General features: G+C 39.1%; 1 protein-coding gene across 1 annotated transcript in view; it reads right to left on the bottom strand.

Annotated features, from left to right (window-relative positions):
- Usp24 (ubiquitin specific peptidase 24) overlaps window positions 1–19322 on the bottom strand; it is a 134645-nt gene that overhangs the window by 70607 nt on the left and 44716 nt on the right. The window contains exons 8-20 of the mRNA XM_036178654.1: window positions 17998–18063; window positions 15173–15247; window positions 14437–14595; window positions 13217–13331; window positions 12932–13035; window positions 10772–10879; window positions 10529–10624; window positions 10279–10440; window positions 10048–10095; window positions 4319–4426; window positions 3551–3700; window positions 2286–2417; window positions 1384–1495 (exon numbers count right to left, since the gene is read on the bottom strand). Of these exons, the coding sequence (XP_036034547.1) occupies window positions 1384–1495; window positions 2286–2417; window positions 3551–3700; window positions 4319–4426; window positions 10048–10095; window positions 10279–10440; window positions 10529–10624; window positions 10772–10879; window positions 12932–13035; window positions 13217–13331; window positions 14437–14595; window positions 15173–15247; window positions 17998–18063 (1435 nt within the window). The remainder of the gene's footprint in view (window positions 1–1383; window positions 1496–2285; window positions 2418–3550; window positions 3701–4318; window positions 4427–10047; window positions 10096–10278; window positions 10441–10528; window positions 10625–10771; window positions 10880–12931; window positions 13036–13216; window positions 13332–14436; window positions 14596–15172; window positions 15248–17997; window positions 18064–19322) is intronic.

The following is a 19322-nucleotide window of genomic DNA, read 5'->3' as shown; positions in this document are numbered from 1 at the left end:
CAAACCATACATCTTTAATCCTCACACTCAGGAGGCAGAGGCAGGCTGCTGGGGTGGGGTGTTTAAGGCCGGAGTGGCTTACATAGCAAGTTCCAGACCAGCCAGGGCTACATAATGAAACCCTGTCCTAAAAAAACCAACAAACTAAAAACAGTAACAACAACCCACAAGCAGCAAAAGAAAATACATGTAAAGTAGACTTTTTCAAAATTTAAGACTTTCATGCTTCAAAGGACATTATTAAGAAAAGAACACAAAATACAAAATAGGGATTTTGATAAACTATGTATCTGCTAAAGAGCTAATACCTAGAGTATATAAAAAGCCCTTACATCACAACTGCCTAATCAAAATATAGTTGAAAGTACAACTAGACATTTCTCTAAAGAACCTATACACATGGACAAAATCAATCTGAATAGACAGCTCAGTATCATTAGTTATCAAGAAAAAGCAAGTCTTAACTATAGGACATAACTCACTACCCACCAGGACATCTTTAAAAAGGCAGATAATAATTACTGGCAACGTAGAAAACCAGAACATTGCTGGTGGGATTATAAAATAGTGTAACCCTTTGCAAAACCAGCTTGACAGATGCTCAGGGTTCGATTTCATGGTAAATGTGACTCTAAAATTCACAACCAAAAGAAATGAAAACACAAAAACAGTTACATGAATGTTTATAGCTCAAAGTGGTAGCAACAAATGTTCATTGAATGATGAATTAATAAAATATGGGACATCTACAGTGAAATATTATCCTCCTAAAGTAATACATACAACAACTGGGTGTGCCTTGAAAACATTAAGCTCAACGACAATCAGAGAAAACAGGCACAAAAGATCCCAAATCGTATATATGACTTCACATATACCAAATGTTCATCAGACTGGCCAATCCAAAGGGGAAAAGAATAGAGGCTGGGCAAGCGAAGTCTGAGCGTGGCTGCCAGTGAGCGCAGAGCTCTTCTTTGGTGTGACAACGTTTATATGTGAGAAAGAAGTCAGGGCTGCGTGAGTGAGTGCAGCCTAAAAGTCGCTGACTATATATTTACAAAGTGAGTTTTATGGCACATGAACTGAACGTTAATAAAACTGAACGTTAATAAAAGAAACAACAGAAAAAAGCATTATATACTTTGATATATTTTTACCTAATGAATCTTATTTATTAAGGAATACCAGAGAGATAATTTGACAACTTAATCTATTAGTCTATATAATTTTAAATCTCAGTAAGGTACCATGTGGATATGCATGTGAAGAATTCCACAAGGATATTCCAAACTGTTCAGCTGGCTCTGAGAAGTAGGATTAAATTTACAAATGAAATCTCTTACTGTAAAAACATCTAAAACCAACAGTTGTAAGCTTTCCTACCATTCATGGTGATCTCATATGATTCCAGTTTCAGAATTTTCTCCTTGAAGAGCTGCTGCTGAACGTCACTCTCAAGATCGTGCTGCCCTTTTGTAAACCACTCAAAGCACATCTGTGGATCAAGACAGAACGGCCCTAAGACCAACCACAATCTGCTGCACACAAACCACAGGACATCTGGACAGGAAGGAGAGCACTTTCAATCCTTCTAACACTTCTGTAACTGCTAAACTATACTCCAAATTGAAATGGTTGGAACTCTGGAGCAGGTGGAAATGGTCAGCAAGTCTTTCTCCTGGTGACTATGCACTTCCACTTTTCACTGGATTGTATACTTAAATCTTCCCAGCAGCCACAATCAAGCCTCGATGTATGCCAGGTACAGTGCTAAGCACCGTCACAAACTCAGTCCTTTCAACATGCCTATAAAGTAGTTACTATTATTCTGTAATTTGAGAGGAAACCAAGACTCAGTTAGCAACTGCAAACGTCAAAATAAGTGTTTCTATTTGTTTTAGCTGCTCTTGACTCATGTTACCATTTCTGGGGATACAACATCATTTTAAGGAACTAAGTTTTTTAGTAGTGATTTAAAATTAGTTGATTTATTACAAATAAATAAAATTAGTTTCACAGGAAAGGAGAAAACTAAATTATACCCATAATTCTTCATCGATATTCACTTTGTAGATTTTAGTATTTGACCTAGAACTGAATCAAAACGATCAAAGAGCTCACACATTTACATATATCATGGGTTTCTTTTAGGACATTTTTTTTCTAATACTTACAGTTCCTACTCTGCCATTAATGTTCACGGAAACAACACAAACAGGATCCAAAACACAGAAACAAGATGAGACACACAGCGGAGTGCACCATTTCAGCACCATCTTACAAACCTCTCGATCTAACTCGCAGACATCCTGGCCAGTCACAAGGCACTCCCAGATTTCTTTGGCTCGGTTCCACCCCAGATACAGTGTAGCTTCTTGTAAGAAAAATGCTAGAAATTTCAGATGTGCCTCTAAATACTGGGGGAAAAAAAAGCAATAATGCAACTAGTTATCTCATTTGAAGCATTCACACCTAGAAGAAACATTACAACAAAACTTTACAAAACCTAACACTTCTCATGGAATTTATGATAAAGTAAATGTGAGAAGTGGACTTATCAGCCAATAGTACAATGCAGCAAAAGCAACCTCAAATTAATTACAAAGACAGTTGATTTTAGATGTAAATCAAATTCAATTTCAGTAATCTCAAAAGGAACCACCATGCTTACAAGTGGTGAAGGTAAGTGTTGTTTCTGGTAGTTTTTTGTTGTTGTTTTGTTTTGTATGAGACAAGGTCTTACTCTGAATTCCAGAATAGCTTAGAAGTCAATCTATAGCCCATGCCATGAGCTCACAAAAATCCTCCTGTCTCAGCCTACAGCAGCAGTTCTCAACCTGTGAACCACAACCGCTTGGAGGAGGGGTCGAATGACCTTTCCACAGATGTCACATATCAATATCCTGCATATCAGATATTTACGAAGTAACAACAAAAGAATTTTATGGTTGGGGGGGTCACCACAACATAAGGAACCGTATTAAAGGATCCCAGCATTAGGAAGGTTGAGAACCACTGGTCTTTGGAATCCTGGATTACTGGTATATGAGGCACTACACCCAGCTAGGATTTTTAAAAACATCATTAACAATCAATTGATCTAAAATGAAAATGCACGGTCTACAGAGCTAAGAACTGTTGCTAACAAACACTATTTTTCTAAACTTCAATTTGAAAATTACAGATAAGTACTGGAGAGATGGCACAGTGGTTAAGAGCACTTACTGCTCTTACAGAGGACTTGGGTTCAATTCCCACACCCACATGGTGGTTCCCAACCACCTGTTAACTTCAGTTCCAGGGGATCTGATGCCCTCTTCTGACCTCTATGAGTGCCAGGTCCACATGTGTTATACATATACCATGCAAGCAAAACCACAAATTAGTAAATCTAATGAAATTATAGTTAAGATTCAAAACTGTTCCCTCATTACAAAGATAGCTCACAGCACCCTTTTATAGTTGTACCCAACAAATATTTCTTTTACAGTTCCAATAGAAAAGCTCAATGAATGCTGAAACCACCAAAGAGAAGCACAGTGCCTGATACCTCCCGGTAAGTGTAGCGGCCATCCACCAGTGTCAAGCCAGTTAAGCCTCCAGGCCCAGCCACAGCTGCTGCAAGCCGATGACAAGCTAGTAAACTTCCCGTTACCAACTTGACTATTTCAAAATTTTTCTTCAGGTCTTGAATAATGCTCTTAACAAAAACAACAAAAATAAAAGTGGCGTGAGACTGTAGTCATTTGGTCAGCTTAATATAGCTTTTATTTTACAATGTAGTCCCAGATGAAAGAGCAAACAGGAAACGTCCTATGACAGCTAACAATCAATCTGGTATTTTATTGGGTATTGATTTCTTATTACTCTTATTAATAAGTACCCTCCTCCCAGGGAACTAAGACATTGCTATTATTTTGCATCTAAAAGAGAAATGAATCCTTGAAGAGAGCTACTGCACTTTATGTGCTTTCCTGGCTCTAACATTGAGAAAGTTCTACCTAGCTCTTACACAAAAGTAATCTTTTTGTAAAATAGTCAGGAATCTTTTCAAATTTTGGAGTTACTATTTTTTTAAAAGCTGGTCTAGTTATCTTAATAAATTAAGCAATCAAAGAGAAGAGTTAGGAGAAAAGAAAAACCTCCTCAGACATGAAAGTAGAGATTGAAATTAAGAGTTCCAAATGATAAGAATCAGTGACATCAATAAACATAAGCCAGTGAGACGCTATCAATGCAATAACCTTAGCCAGGTTTGCTTATCACAATTATTACAAAAGGCTATGCATCTGAGATCAAAAAGTAAGCATGCTCCTACCTTGTCTTGCTTTTGATAGGTCTGTTTTATAAATGAACGAGTGATTTCATGGAGCTGACGCAAAGCGGGTACCACCCATACAAACTGCGGATTATTAAGTTGAGATGACTAGGGTTAAAAAGAAGTTACATGAATTAAGTTTAGAAGTAAATAGCAGTCAGTTATTAGCTATAACAATTTCCCAGTCAATTATTTCCTTGTTGGACATTCTGCTGTTTTCCTTTTCATGTCACTTATTTTTAGCTTATCTCCATGCAATCATAATTCAGTCTTCAACTTCTTATTCTGCATGCAACTATCCTAAGGCCAAGAACTGCAAACAGGAGTGATGTGAGGTGACAGTAACTGTACAGGGGACATCAGCAAAATACAGACGACAAGGAATTAGCAACTTCAGAGGACAGATTAAGTAGCACAGAGCTGCCAAGACATGTTCACTCAATAAAGTAAATTGATGGCAAAGCTTAACATTGAACTGGCCAGCAAGGAAAGTAGACTAAAAATATGGCTTTCTTTAATTATGTGGTTAAGGTATCAATGATCTGATCAAGATACTGACAATGAGTTAAGTAGTAGAAAATACAATCTGTTTACATATCTACTTAAGATAATTTCATAAAAGGTAATTCTGTTTTAATTATTAAGGGGCTTGGGTAGAGCTCAGAGGTAGAGCCTGTGTTTAGCATGTGTGAGGTCCTGGGTTCAATTCCTAGTACTTCCCTAGTACTCCAACCTCATTACTATTTTTATTAAATATTATAGACATTTTACTCAGACTACACTTTAATTTCAAAGCACTTGAAATATATTATTTCTAAAACTGGTACGACAATCAGGTCTTTGTGTTGCAGGTCTGATGTGTATGCAATTCTCCTTAAAGAGAATTGGCCTTTAATCAATAGCATCTTTTGAACTATAAAATCTCATAATAAAATTGCTAAGCATCAGACTAAATGCTATTAATCAACTGATTGATTATTAGGCAAAATATCAACTAAAGCCTTAGTATTCATTTAAAAGGCTGAAATTTTAAAAGTAATTTTATCAAATCTTTCTGCAAAATGAAGATCCTAGTTGAAAGAAAGAATTGTAGTCTTTTAGCATTTCTCAAATTGATACTACTCAAAAGACACTTACCAGCCACTATGTATTAAGTGTAAGCTTTAATAACTGTCCATAGCTTTTATATACAAACTTACCTATATACAAAAGGCATTTGTTCATCTACCTGTTATCTGAATTGAGCTGTTATTTATTATAGGCAGTACCAAACAAGGATGGCCTTTAAATCTCAATTTGGGTTACTAGTTTATTGTTTAAATGTTATCAGAAACATTATATCATGACATAACATTAACTCGCCTGTTGTAACTCAAAACAATTCAAGTCATTTTTAAAGCCAAAAGCTGGCATGCAGACCCTTCCCTTGCTCAGGGCTCTACCACTCAGCACTGGTGCCTCTCTGCCTTAAGCTGCACCCTAATTCACAAAAAGCTGCTCAACCTGTACTTATCACTCAAAGAAAAAGTCACTTTCTGAAAGATAAGCACATAAAACTCCACATGATTCAGTATGGCCCAAGGACTGCTGGGATGTAACATACTTGCCTACATGTGCAAGGCCCAGACTTAATTCCTAGTATCCCCAGTACCAAAGATTTCAGAGTGGTTCAAAACACTACTACAGATAATGATTACTTAAGGTGAAATTACACATAATTGATAAAACAAAAACATGCTTACATTTAACCTCTGGCTATGAGTCTAAACAATGGCTGGTAAACGTACTTTTCTTGGGGTTGGGACAGAGTCTCAAGTACCATGTTGGCCTCAAACTCACTGTGTAGTTGAGGATGATCTTGAAAGTCTGCTTCTCCTGCCTCTGTTTCTTGAGCGCTAGGCTTACAAGCATGTGTCATTATACTGGGCTTGTGGGGTGCTAGGGATATGACTCTGGATCTTGTTCATGCTAAATAAGCACTGTACTGACTGGGCTAAATTTCAACCCCAAAAGGTAGTTTCTGTTTTTGTTCTCTATAAATTTAGTAACTCTGCAATTCAGGCTGCAATCTCTGGCATCTTGAAGTCACAGAAATATGGTATGTATCAAAGGCCGACTACCTCTCAAGTTAGGCGGAATATTTTCTGCTCAAACAAGACTATAAACGACAATGATCAAAACTGTGAGGCTTAATTTTGAACCGACACCTTCCAAAAGGATTATGGAAATAACAATAATAATAAAAATAAAACACACACACACAAATCCTTTAGCAATAAGTAGAAACATTAAAAAATACATTATGACTAATTAGGTATATTATGGGTAAAGGAAATTACACTTTGAATGTTACTCTTTATGCAGTAAAATTAAAAGAAAAATCCTATAAATTGGAATTTAAGACTCATTGCTGAGATAGTCTCTCTGAAGGTTAGCAATCAGGAAAAAAATGTTAATCACTGTTAACTATGATATTATATTGTTTAGTTATAAGAAAAATTGAAAAGTATTCTCTTCTGATTGATAAGGATGGTTGAAAATAAACTGAATATATTTGATAATTTCACTAAATTTAGTGTGTTGTCCAAATTACAGTGCCTTTAGAGGAAGCTGCAAACCTGTTTCTAGTCTCCTTCTCCTTCTGTCCAGACACTTTCCCTGACTTCTCACATCTACACATGGCTCCATGCTGACTTCTCACATCTACACATGGCTCCATGCTGACTTCTCACATCTACACATGGCTCCATGCTGACTTCTCACATCTACACATGGCTCCATGCTGACTTCTCACATCTACACATGGCTCCATGCTGACTTCTCACATCTACACATGGCTCCATGCTGACTTCTCACATCTACACATGGCTCCATGCTGACTTCTCACATCTACACATGGCTCCATGCTGACTTCTCACATCTACACATGGCTCTATGCTGACTTCTCACATCTACACATGGCTCCATGCTGACTTCTCACATCTACACATGGCTCCATGCTGACTTCTCACATCTACACATGGCTCCATGCTGACTTCTCACATCTACACATGGCTCTATGTTGACTTCTCACATCTACACATGGCTCCATGCTGACTTCTCACATCTACACATGGCTCTATGCTGACTTCTCACATCTACACATGGCTCCATGCTGACTTCTCACATCTACACATGGCTCCATGCTGACTTCTCACATCTAAACATGGCTCCATGCAGTATCTCGGGAGACACAAAACTAAGTGCGCCCCATTTCTCTATTTTTGCCCTCTAAAGACCTAAAGAAACCATTCATATGCTTTGAGTTCTCTCTTCTTAGGGCTGAACATCCCCCACTTCTCATCTGTCTTGCTTTTTCAGTTTTAGTTTTTATCTAGAAACAAAGTAAAATGTTTTGGATAGGAAGAATGTCTTGAAGAAGACTGTGCTCCTCCACTGACTGCACCCCTGAGAGACTACTTGTACTGAGGACATCTTGCTAGCTTCACTCTATTTCGGCAAACAGAGGCAACTCCCTAACAAATGGTCGACTGTCCTGAATCCAAAAATCTGAATTCTAAAACTGACAGCTTTTTTGAGTGCTAAATATTATGTTCAAAACTTTTCTTATTTTGAATTTGGGATGTTCCACCAGTAAAGTTTATGTAAATATTCTAAAATCCAAAAGGCTCCGAAATTGGAAACACCATAGGTCCCAAGTATTTCAGACCAGGGCTATTCAACCTGGTTACGTGTGGCTTTGTGTGGCTTTGTAGGGCGCAGGGGAGTAAGAGCAAGAGAGCTTTATTTACCAGAAGTCTGAGCCCTAAAGATGGCCGAGGGAATGTGCAAACACACTACTGGAGTAAACATAATTTGACTTTGGTCAGGATTATTTTTTGGATGAGAACACTGAAATTTTGATAAGAGACAAAGGGTTGGGGATGGACAGTGGGAACAAAGCAGAGAAAGAGGACCAAGGGAGCTGAGGGAGCCTTGGCAGAATTTATAAAGGTCTGAGTTTCTCACCAGGACAGTGGAACTTGGGAACTTGGAATGTGAAAAGCAGCAGGAAGGGAACCAGTTGGGGAGAAGAGGTAGCTGAGGGCAGGAGGGGAGTAAGAGGTGGTGAGCTTGTCTTACCCTTCGCTTAGTTTCTGTGTAGCCTGGCAGGGAGACATAATCCCCAGTCAGCCCACCTTGCTGCCTGGCAGGAAAGGGCATAGCACAGAAAAACACCTTTAGTGCAGTAAATACGTCACTCCCCTGCCAGGGGGCTTTGATCTTCCCACTGCCCCCCTTCAGCAACGGTACTTGGAGTATCTGGCAAGTGCTACATAAGATGTAAGCTATTGTTCCTTGGAAAGAGCAACTGTGCTCTCTGGGATTTCCTCTCTGGGAGCAGTGGGGAAGGGGTGTAAAAAGGAAGATGGTCCTTCCTTCCCTTACTGTCCTGCTCTACAGCACAACACACGCCTGAAGGGACTGCAAGAGAAGCAGTCAAGACACAGGGATGTGGCTGACTGGGAGAGCCAGGTGGTGCTGGGCTGTGACAAGGAGAACAAAGGGCCACAGGCGCCTCTGCATTTCAGAGCTATTTCCCTGGAGGAAAGGAGATGCCCCTTCAGCTTTGATCTGCATATCTATAAAGAAAAAAAAAATGTCTGTTGCCTAGAAGGAAAGAACATTTCCTAGAGGCCCCTTTTTGTTTACTGATGCTATTGAAGGATATACATTTCAATAACACAATGAAAATTATTCAATCACAAGAAGAGAGACTGCTAAATTGTCAGAGTCACTGAGCTGAGGGAACTGGAAAATTTAAATTCCATCTGAGTAGAAAGCAAGCAAGGCTGTTGAATTAAACATTCATCATTCCTTTTAACCGCAGCATTACTAGCTCTAGTTTGTAAATGCTTTTTAAGATCACTAAAGCTAGATCTCACGCAGAAAATTCCAGGGATCAAATTTCAGCATCAGAAATATGAAACACCACATTTTTATACCCCCCCACCTAAACTTTATAGCCAGATTAACTGAAGTGCACAAAAGCTCAGTAACTGCCAAAGCTTGTTAGCAAGAGTCATGTGTCTGTGGATACACAGAAGCAAGCTAGCAGTGTCCCAGCTCCTTTGAAGAATGCCAATGGAAACCAGGGAAAGGTTGGCTAATGAAATACCAAGCCTCTATCTATTTTTACCAGAAATATTTCTATGTTATTAATACCAAACTCCAAAACCAAAATCGGTCCTGTCACTGCCTGGGCTTTAAGGCTGGGATAGCTAGAGTGCTGCCCATGGCTAGATTAGGATTGTTCTGAGAACAAAGGCTTATGCATGTGTAGGTGTGGCAAATATCTAAAGTCAGCATTACAGGCACCTTTCCCTTCTTTCTCTATTATCCACGAATACTCATTTTTCCCTTATGGGAGAAAGATGGGGACAGAATTACTTAGAATTCAATGTATTTTAAAAATTCTATATACTTTAGATCTAACTTAAAAAGAAAATACAGCTGAAAATTATACAATTTCCTAAGAGTTATAAAAATTACTTTTTCAATGGAACTCTAATTTTTTTCCTTTTAAGAGTAAACAGCTACCAACTTCTAAATACAGCCCAGCTCATAAAGATCACATCTGTATATTATTAGTCTAATAAACCATAAAATGTTTTAAAAGTATGATATAATTTATTAAAGGTAATTATAAAATTAGAATACCTTAGTTGATTCCATATGCAAATACTTACCTTGAATCCATCCTTCTTGTTTTTTTCCAAACCTGACCATTCTCCAGGCTGAAAATTAATTTTAAGAGAAATGTAAATGACTTGGTAAAAACAAAACCTACAGCTCCCAAATTTGGACTCTAAAGCAACAGCTTCCAGACAGGGCATTCCTCTTAGTTTACATACTAGAGGAGGAAAATCTCTTGGCTCTAATCACCCAGACAATATTACTACACTGATAACTAAACCAACCCTTTTGATGTCTTCTATGCACTTGATGATGTAGCTCCTCTTGATTGCCTCCTTCACTGCGTAGGCGTCACTCAGGATTGTCAGGTGCTCCTCCAAGGCTTGCTGAATAAGGCTACTGGGCAAGGTTGGAAGGTGAGCCAGTTCCCAGAGAACATCTAACACCTGCAATAGCACCATTGATGAGCCACCTCATAAGCATGTAAGGCTGTTCTAAGCATTTGTAGCTACAGAAATACATTTGATTTCCTGCCTTTCCAGAAGTGGCCTCAAATCGAGCTTCCCGGCCGATTCGTCCAATCAGACTCAACAGCTTCTGTCTTACCCGGTCACTCTCGGTCTCCCAGCTCTGCATAAGAGAACAGACAGCACACAGGGTGGGGTCACGGTCAGGCTGGTGAAATTTAGCAAAAACTTAAAATCTGAGCTAAGAATAAGGTAAGAAAAGTACACTTTGACACAGCTGTTGGAGGATGGACTAGGGTTTCAATCTTACCTTCTGAATGAGAACAAACAGATGATTAAGCTGATCTGCATTAAACTTCACAGCTGCTGCAGCAATAATAGTGTGAATGTTCTCAATTACCGTAGATGACTGTCCTGACTGGAAGAAAGGAGACATCGGGAGCAAGTTAAGTCCTGGGGCTTGGCAAACCTAAGTCTTCTTCCTGACAGTCCACACAAGGGACATGTAACAAAAATGAATTAGACTCGAGTCTAATTGGCATTCACTTCCATGACAACCCTGGCAAGATTATGTGAAGCAACTATTACTAATGGTTATCAGCTGACTGCGTTTCAACTCCCAGCAGTACTGGCTTTCATGTGTAAAAAAGCATAAGAATCAAGATCTCGGACATTTACTTTTAGAAGAGAATAAAGTATTTTCAACAAAAAATTTATATTGATTTATTTTGAACTGAATAAATTACAAGGCAAATACATTTTCAGTGTTTTCACAGATGGTGATCAGGGTTGAGAGTATTATCGGCCCCATTTTAAATGTTGATAACACTCTTTGTTACTTCAACTAATATTTATTGACCCTATGGGCAGTAAGTAAGTCTCTGCACAGAGATGTAGACACTACTGTGGATGACTGGCACTCATTTTATAATCTGTCACGGGACAGTCATGCCTCACTATTTACCTTGTAAGGACAGAACCTTGAAAGGCAGAATAGTTGTAGATTCAGTTAACTTTCCCCACATCCACTATGCATTTAGTTCATCAAATGCAGTAGGAATATACAAATACGCACACATATACACACACTCCTCATCTTCAAGCTCATGTGGGCTCAAAATGTATACTCAGAAAACAACATTATGTGATAGTACTCAACTAGGGACCTAGGACTGCTTTTCTTTAATCCCACCCCTAACTGCAGTCTGCTCTGGAATGCTGGGAAGGGAATCAGCTAATTGTATTCCCATAGTCCTCTGTCAGCTAGCTTCCTCTAATACTCTGTCAGTGAGTATTAGAGTACTGGAGTATTGGGAGAGGAGAAAGTAGGAAGAAGGAAGGAAGGAAGAGAGAGAGGGAGAGGGAGGGAGGAGGGAAAGAAGGAAGGGAGGGAAGGAGGAGGAGTACTGTGGGTTCGGGCTCAGGGACTGAATGTTGGGCTGGTGAGGCAGCAGCAGTGGGAGCGGCCCTTCCCAGCTTCAGCACCTGGGGTGAAGGCACCTCCCAAAGCAGGCGTCCCTCCTTGGACTGGATGCCCCTCCACTTTCTACCCGTTCCTCCCACCATTCTTCCACCTTAGCAACACCTTTTTGTTACTGTTTGTTTGTTTGTTTTAAATTTTAAAAAAACCTGTTTATTTTATGGGTGTTTTGTCTGTATGTATGCCTGTGTACCATGTGCATACATGCTTTGTAAACAATTCCCCAGGGTACATTCCATGTGTCTAAAATGTCTAGCACAGTTTGTTTCTGACCAGATTTTGACTGATACAGATTAGGTGGACACAGTTAGAAAAGCTGGGAAAAGCGGGGCGGCAGTGGGGCACGCCTTTAATCCCAGCACTCGGGAGGCAGAGCCAGGAGGATCTCTGTGAGTTTGAGGCCAGCCTGGGCTACAGAGTGAGATCCAGGACAAGCACCAAAACTACAGAGAAACCCTGTCTCAAAAAAAAAAAAAGAAAAGAAAAGAAAAGAAAGAAAGAAAGAAAAGAAAAGCACCAGATTTCACTATGGTTTAGTAATTAGGTGAGCCACATTCATATGCTGCACTGCTTGGTCTGAATTAGAGGAATGATTCATAGTCAGCAACAAACAAATGTAATTAAGGCCATAGGAGTGGATGAAAGTGACTAGTGAAAGCTTTTGTAGGGAGAAAAGGGCAAAGATTAAGGCTTGAGGGGGGGAAAAACCAAGTAGGAAAGAATAAATTAACAGGAAATTTCAGAAGGAATACAAGCTGTGCATGATAAAACACATCTATAATCCCAACACTCAGGAAACTCAGGCAGAGGGTTGCAATTTTAAGTCCAGCATGAACTTTATATATATATAAAATCTGTAAACCAGATTAGGTATAGGTCTTCTAGTTAAAATCAGATGAGGTCCCATTTCCCAGCCTCCTCACCACCCTACCTCCTTTCCTATGGTACAAACTTATCAGAAAAAGGCAAAAATAATTCTGCTCAACTTACTTGTATCTTCCAGATTTTAGTGAGTTCATCTAATGACAATTTACTGCCCAAGAGTTCAATAATTCCCTTTATGCGATCACAGTATTGTGCTTGGTCTATGTTGCCTAATGGAGGAAACATCAGAGGAGAAACCAAATATAGTGAATAATGAGTCTATTAACTCAAAGCAATAATAACTCCCTAAGATTATTTAAAGGCTAATAAAAAGAAACAAAATTTTTGCACCTTTTAAAAATAAAAAACCATTTACATGTCAAGTAATTTTTTTTTTCAAAAGCAACTTACCTTCCAGTGCAATTGACAGAACTGAGTTTTCAACTAACCAGTCCAGCAATCGGTCCGTGTCTATAGCATTCTTCACAGACTTGGATAAGGTACTGTCTTCTATTAGTTTGGTTACCTAAAATGACAGCATTTGTACAACTGACTCCAATACACATCATCAAAATCCTCTTCATATATGTACAGTCATTTTTACAGACATATCCAGTGCAGTTTGATAGTTAAACAAAATACTTCAAAACCAATTTACTTCTTCAAAGCTAACAGACTCCTAATGGTAACGACTCTTTAAAAAGAACATGGGGGGGTTGGGGATTTAGCTCAGTGGTAGAGCGCTTGCCTAGCAAGTGGCAAGGCCCTGGATTTGGTCCTCAGCTCTGGCAAAAAGAAAAAAGAAAAAAAAAAGAAAAAAAGACCATGGACTCATTCTCAGCTCTTCACACCCCTTAGACCACCCATGACTGGCTTGCTGATGAGGCTCTAGCCCAAACTGCAAGCACAATTGCCCTCCACATTTTATAACTGGGAAGAAAGAGGCAGCTGTCCCTCTCTGGAGATGGGCACTTCCGGTTACTCAGCTTGTAAACTGTCCATGCCATGACCTCTACCACAGGACAGATGGCCTGGTCAAATTGTACTTGTTCACACATCTTTGCCCAAGTTCATGGTGTGATTATTCAACTCTTCACATACGTGAAATAGCTCAGTCTTCTTTCAGTAAATTCTTCTTTTGACTTAAAATGGTCCAGGACGAGCTGATTTGACTTAGAGGCCCAAATCCCAAACTAAAGGAAAACTAACGGGAATCATGGCTGAACGGCACTGGCTTAACCTGCCAGTCACTGAACCCAATCACACTGTGCACATCTAAAGTGAACTTTAGGAAGCTGAGGAAAAGTAGGTTCACATTTTGTCTAGACTCATACTAGTGTTAGTCACTCGTTTTTTGTCCTAACATCAGCGAGAAGATAAAGTTATATCTGAAATAATAAAAAGAATTGTCACTTAGTAAATGTGTAAGGATGATACTGCAGGAAATTTCACAAAGCTTTTCAGAGAGCAAATCTTGAAACTACAAATATAACCTTACTAACAGACAATTCCCATACAGTACCATTGTTATCTCTGTCTTACATGGTCAAGAGAAACTATTCTCTCCCCACCCACCTTTCTATTACTAGCCACATCTGAGTGAAGTCTTCTTGAAACAAGTGCAAACTTACCTCTTTGAGGGAGTTCATTTTAGCACTGAAATGTGGTGACTTCAGCATGCGCAGCAGGATGTCAAGGCGAAGGTCATCCACAATCGTCACCAGATCCGGTTGGAAACGCATGCAAAGTAACTTAATGGCAGATAAGAGCTCAGGGATGCTAACCAATCTCTTTCATTTAATAAAAACAGACAAACAAACAAACAAACAAAGGAACAAAAACTGTAAAACATCCTGATATTAATTCTTATAACACACAGAGTATAAGGTAACAGTGGCCAGGGGACAGCTCGTATTTTACATGACCAATTAACTACATTTGCTTCTAAGCAAAAGTTAAGCTCATTGGTGAGGAGCAAGGAAAAGGTAATTGTAGAAGGGATTCAAGGTAGGAAGTCTTCCTCAGTGTTAAACTGCTCTAAACTACTTCAGATACACTGAAAATTCAGTATCATTCCATTGATATTATCTATTCTGATTATAACACCATCAAGATCATGTTTAAAAAAACTCTGAATGTTATCACTCACTCATGACAATACTATATTTGTTGTATTTACTGAGATAACACTATCCTCAGTTGTTGTGAAAATAGTTTTTTTGGGATGGGGTCAGGGAACTTCAAGATAATTTGATGTGGACAGCACGTCGTCAGGAACCAGAAAGCAATGGCACGGGAACTTGCCAAGACTTGGCTTTGCTATCATGGACTAACCAGCGTAGGCTCTGCCTGGCTAGGGAGTATTACCTTGTCTTTGAGGTCCTTCTCCTCCACACTCCGAACGTCCTGAATTGTGGTAAGGATGACTGGGTCTAGCATAGGCTGTAAACATAGAACACTGGTTAAAAAGAACTCCTGGACTTGACTTAGAGCAGCTACTTCCTTTCCTGTCATTCACAAAGGAGAGGGCACAGTGACAGGTGTGATTTCTAGCCATCAGTCTCACCACTAACTAGCTGACCATCCCAAATGCCCTTAACTGTTTCTTCAATGTAATATGAGCCAGTCCCTCTCACTACATCTTCTAAGAGCTATCTGAAGAACAATTCAAGATACATGACTCCCTTTTAAAACAGTAATAGGTATAGCTACCTTTTTGTTTGTTTGTTTGTTTCAGACAGGGTCTCACTATGTAGATAGACCTGGCTGACCTGGAACTAGTCTGGTTTCTAACTTAAAAATCTGCCTGTCTCTGACTCCCAGGTCTGGTATGACTGCTTTTATAACAAAATAAATCTTTTATATCTGACTTTTAAAAATGGATACAAATAAGCACAGACTATGCAAAATATGCTACATACAGAGTAGTTTTGTTATGAATGACATGCAAGACACACTGCTCCAGAATAGGAACACAATCATGTATTTAACTCTAAATTGTTTTATGAGAAACAGTAAAATATTAACTAGAGGTAAACTGACCCTTCCAATGAAATAAGACAATTAAAAAAAAATAAGAAAAATAGTATTTGGCTGTCAGAGGCAAGAATACATGGCCAGTGCATGAAAATGACATCAGACAATAATCCAGATAGACTTTCTTCCTTCACACAGATGCCAATAGTACAGGGAGGCTGTGGGCTGTGTGAGTCAGAATTCTTGTCAGCTTGTGCCAGGCCACTCTGAGATAGGTACTACCACTGTCCCCATTCTACAGGAGGGGGAACAGAGCAGAGTCTTCTAAAGTCACACAAAGGAGCAAGTAATGGAGACAATCTATGCCAGCTAACTTGTACCACAGAGTGTGTATAGATGACTGAATTTAGGTCTAAACAGCAGAACTAAAGACAACAGTAGGTGTATCTTCCAGTTCTTACTTTTTCCTGAGTGTACTCTGCTCAATAATGTGTGCGTATGTACACACAATCTAAACTCATCAAGAACTCAACTAATTAGCATTTAGAGTATTTATACTGAATTTTCTTCCATGGAATACATACATTTAAAATCTAGCCCTGAGTTTGATTCATTAAGTTAATTAAATTATTATTAATTATAATTAACAATCATTTCAAAAACTCAAATTAATTTGTTTTTTGTGTCTTAGTGTTTTAGCTACTAACTTACTGAGTAGAGCCGGAATGCAGCTCAATGGGTAGAGTGCCTGCCAAGTTAGCGTGAAGCCCTGGGTTTGAGCCCAGCCCTGAATAAACTTGATGTACTGTTATATACCTGTGATCCTATCACTCAGGGGGTAGAAGCAGGAAGATGAGGAGCTCAAGGTCATCCTTGACTACATGATAAATTTGAGGCTAGCCTGGACTACATGAGACTTCATCTCAAAAATTAAAGGATAGCAAAAAACTTTATATCGATATGCTTAGTAAACTGATAACATTAGATGTTTCTAAAGAACTTAATATACAGAATTAAGAAAATATCTAAACATTACCTTATTTCCTTAAGAATTTTTACATACTACTTTGATGTTTAAAGAAAGCACTTAACATTCAGAAATGGTAGAAATTTCTCACACATACTAAAGAAAATGGTATCACTCCAGTTAAACTGTCCCCAACAAAACAGCATACTTGCAAAAAAGAACAGTACATATAGAAACAGGGTTCCCAAGGGGCACTATGCTTGATATGATTTCAACAATCTACGTAAGCTTTCACAGACTTACTTACAAATAAAATTAAAAATGGAAGTATTCTGATAAGACATTCTTTGATAACTTATTAACTGAAACAGAGAGGAACCAGAAAGTGTAACAGGCCTTCAGCATTTAGAAAACTGAATATTCGAGGGACAAGAAAGGTGCGGCAATGAATGCAGGGCTTGCTGTACAATTATAAGGACCTGAGTTTGGATCCTCAGGACCCCTACCCCTCTTTAAAGCGGTAGTGTATGCCTGCAATCCCAATGTCCAGAGATGGAAAGATCCTGGAGCTCACTGGCCAGCTAGACAGCCAGTCAGTGAGCTCCAGGTTCTGTGAGTGACCCTGTCTCTATTTAACAAACAAACAAACAAACAAACAAATAGAAGTGGAGAGCAGGAGGCAGAAAGTTGATGTGGACTCCTTGGCCTCCACGGCAGTGTGTGTACACCTACAGGCACACACACAAAGATGGCAGTGTGTGTACACCTACAGGCACACACAAGATGGCAGTGTGTGTACACCTACAGGCACACACACAATAACTGAACACTCACAGCCTTGACTACTTTATGACTTGATGAATTCTCAAAGGAAGAGAGTCAGACATGATAGGTGCCAAGCTATTATTCAGAAGAGAGAGACCAGGCAGTGAGCATGGCCAGTTGATGGTCCAAACTGAACAAGTAGAACCCATATGGCAACAAGCTCTGAAAGAATTCTGTGAAGAAGACAGGGATACACAATTCTTCTTTATGGAAAAGATAAACAACAATACCAAGAAACACTCTTTTAAAAAAAGCCCCAATGTTAGAGGGCTCCCTATACTTAGAAAACTGTTACTTTTTTAACAGTATTTTCACTAAAAGTGCAGCCATTTTGAAAACCAGAAGTTATTCTACACTAAGCACCATTCTGAACAACCCAGCAATAAAAAAGCTAGTATCTGTCACGTCTTGGGTTTGATCCTACCTGCACCACGGAGGAGTTCAGGTACTCTGCACACACCCCTAAGGGCTGCACCAGCGCTGAGACGGCCTGCGGGAAGACAGTAAAGACCAGAGTGAAATGTGAGGGAGCGTTTCACCCTTTAAAATTAAGCAACCCCTTTTCATATAGCTGAGAAAAATGTAAATGGTGACTTGGTCAAGACATGAAGTAATGATTAGATAAACTAAGTTTCTGGACAGAAAGACAACCCAACCACTTAGACTGATACAGACATTTAAATTAGAATATCAACCCAACCACTTAGATTAATACAGACATTTAAATTAGAATGCCAACCCAACCACCCTGAAGCACTGAAGGAAATGATTCTAAAGTTTATAATGATGAATACTGAAACATTTTATTTTGAAAAGGAGAGAATATTTGAGGAGGAATATTAGGTGGCCTCTAACCACCCTCCAAAAAGTTAGAGCTTATTTGAGGGGAAAAAAAGTTAGTAAAATACATGCAAGAAAGCCCAAATAAATGAGGCAGACATTGATATTCCAAACACGGCCTCAGTGGCTTTTTTCCTGACATGCTGGTTTCTTTAAAGAGTAGAACTATCAAAGTAACAGATTTTAGAAACCAGTGGCCGTGGGCGATGGCAGAGCCAGTAATTAAAGATGGCGCTCCAGCGCTGAGTGAAGGCAAGAGGTGTCCAGGAACAACCACACTCATGGGCCTTGGAGATAAGACAAAACCAGAAATACCAACGGTGATGAAGCAAGAGTTAGTCAGAGGAGCTTGTTCAACAGGTCGTTTATTTGAAAGAAAAGTACTGGATCCCTGTCATACAATATATAAAAATGAACTGAATAAACCAAGAGCCAAGTTTTAAAAATTATAAAAGCAAAAAAAAAAAAAAAATTATAACCTGTAAGTGGGAGAATGTTCCCTAAGCAAGTCTGAAAAACTTTGAAGCTGTTAAGGAAAAGTATTATTGTGCAGAATTTTGTAATTTCTGACATCACAAACACAAATAAGGCTGGCAAGGAGGCTTGGAGGTAAAGGTCTCTGCTGCCAAAGCTGACAAGCTGAGTCGTCTAATCCTCCAGACCCACACGGTGGAAGGAGAGGACAGTTACCAAGCTCTCCTCTGACCTCCACACGTACCGCACACCCTCCCACACAGATTCATGTGCATTCACACAGATTCATGTGCATTCACACAGAATCAGTTCGCTATTAAAAGAAGTCCTAAAAGTTAAAGATGACTATTTGAGATCTAAGAAGTCAATTTACAGATGAAATGCAAATATAGTAATCATGTAGAGAAATGCTCTAGTTCACACAACAGCGGAGTA

This window comes from Onychomys torridus, chromosome 2 (genome assembly GCF_903995425.1).
Source record: "Onychomys torridus chromosome 2, mOncTor1.1, whole genome shotgun sequence".
Classification (NCBI taxonomy): domain Eukaryota; kingdom Metazoa; phylum Chordata; class Mammalia; order Rodentia; family Cricetidae; genus Onychomys; species Onychomys torridus.
This window is presented reverse-complemented; position numbering and strand designations above follow the sequence as displayed.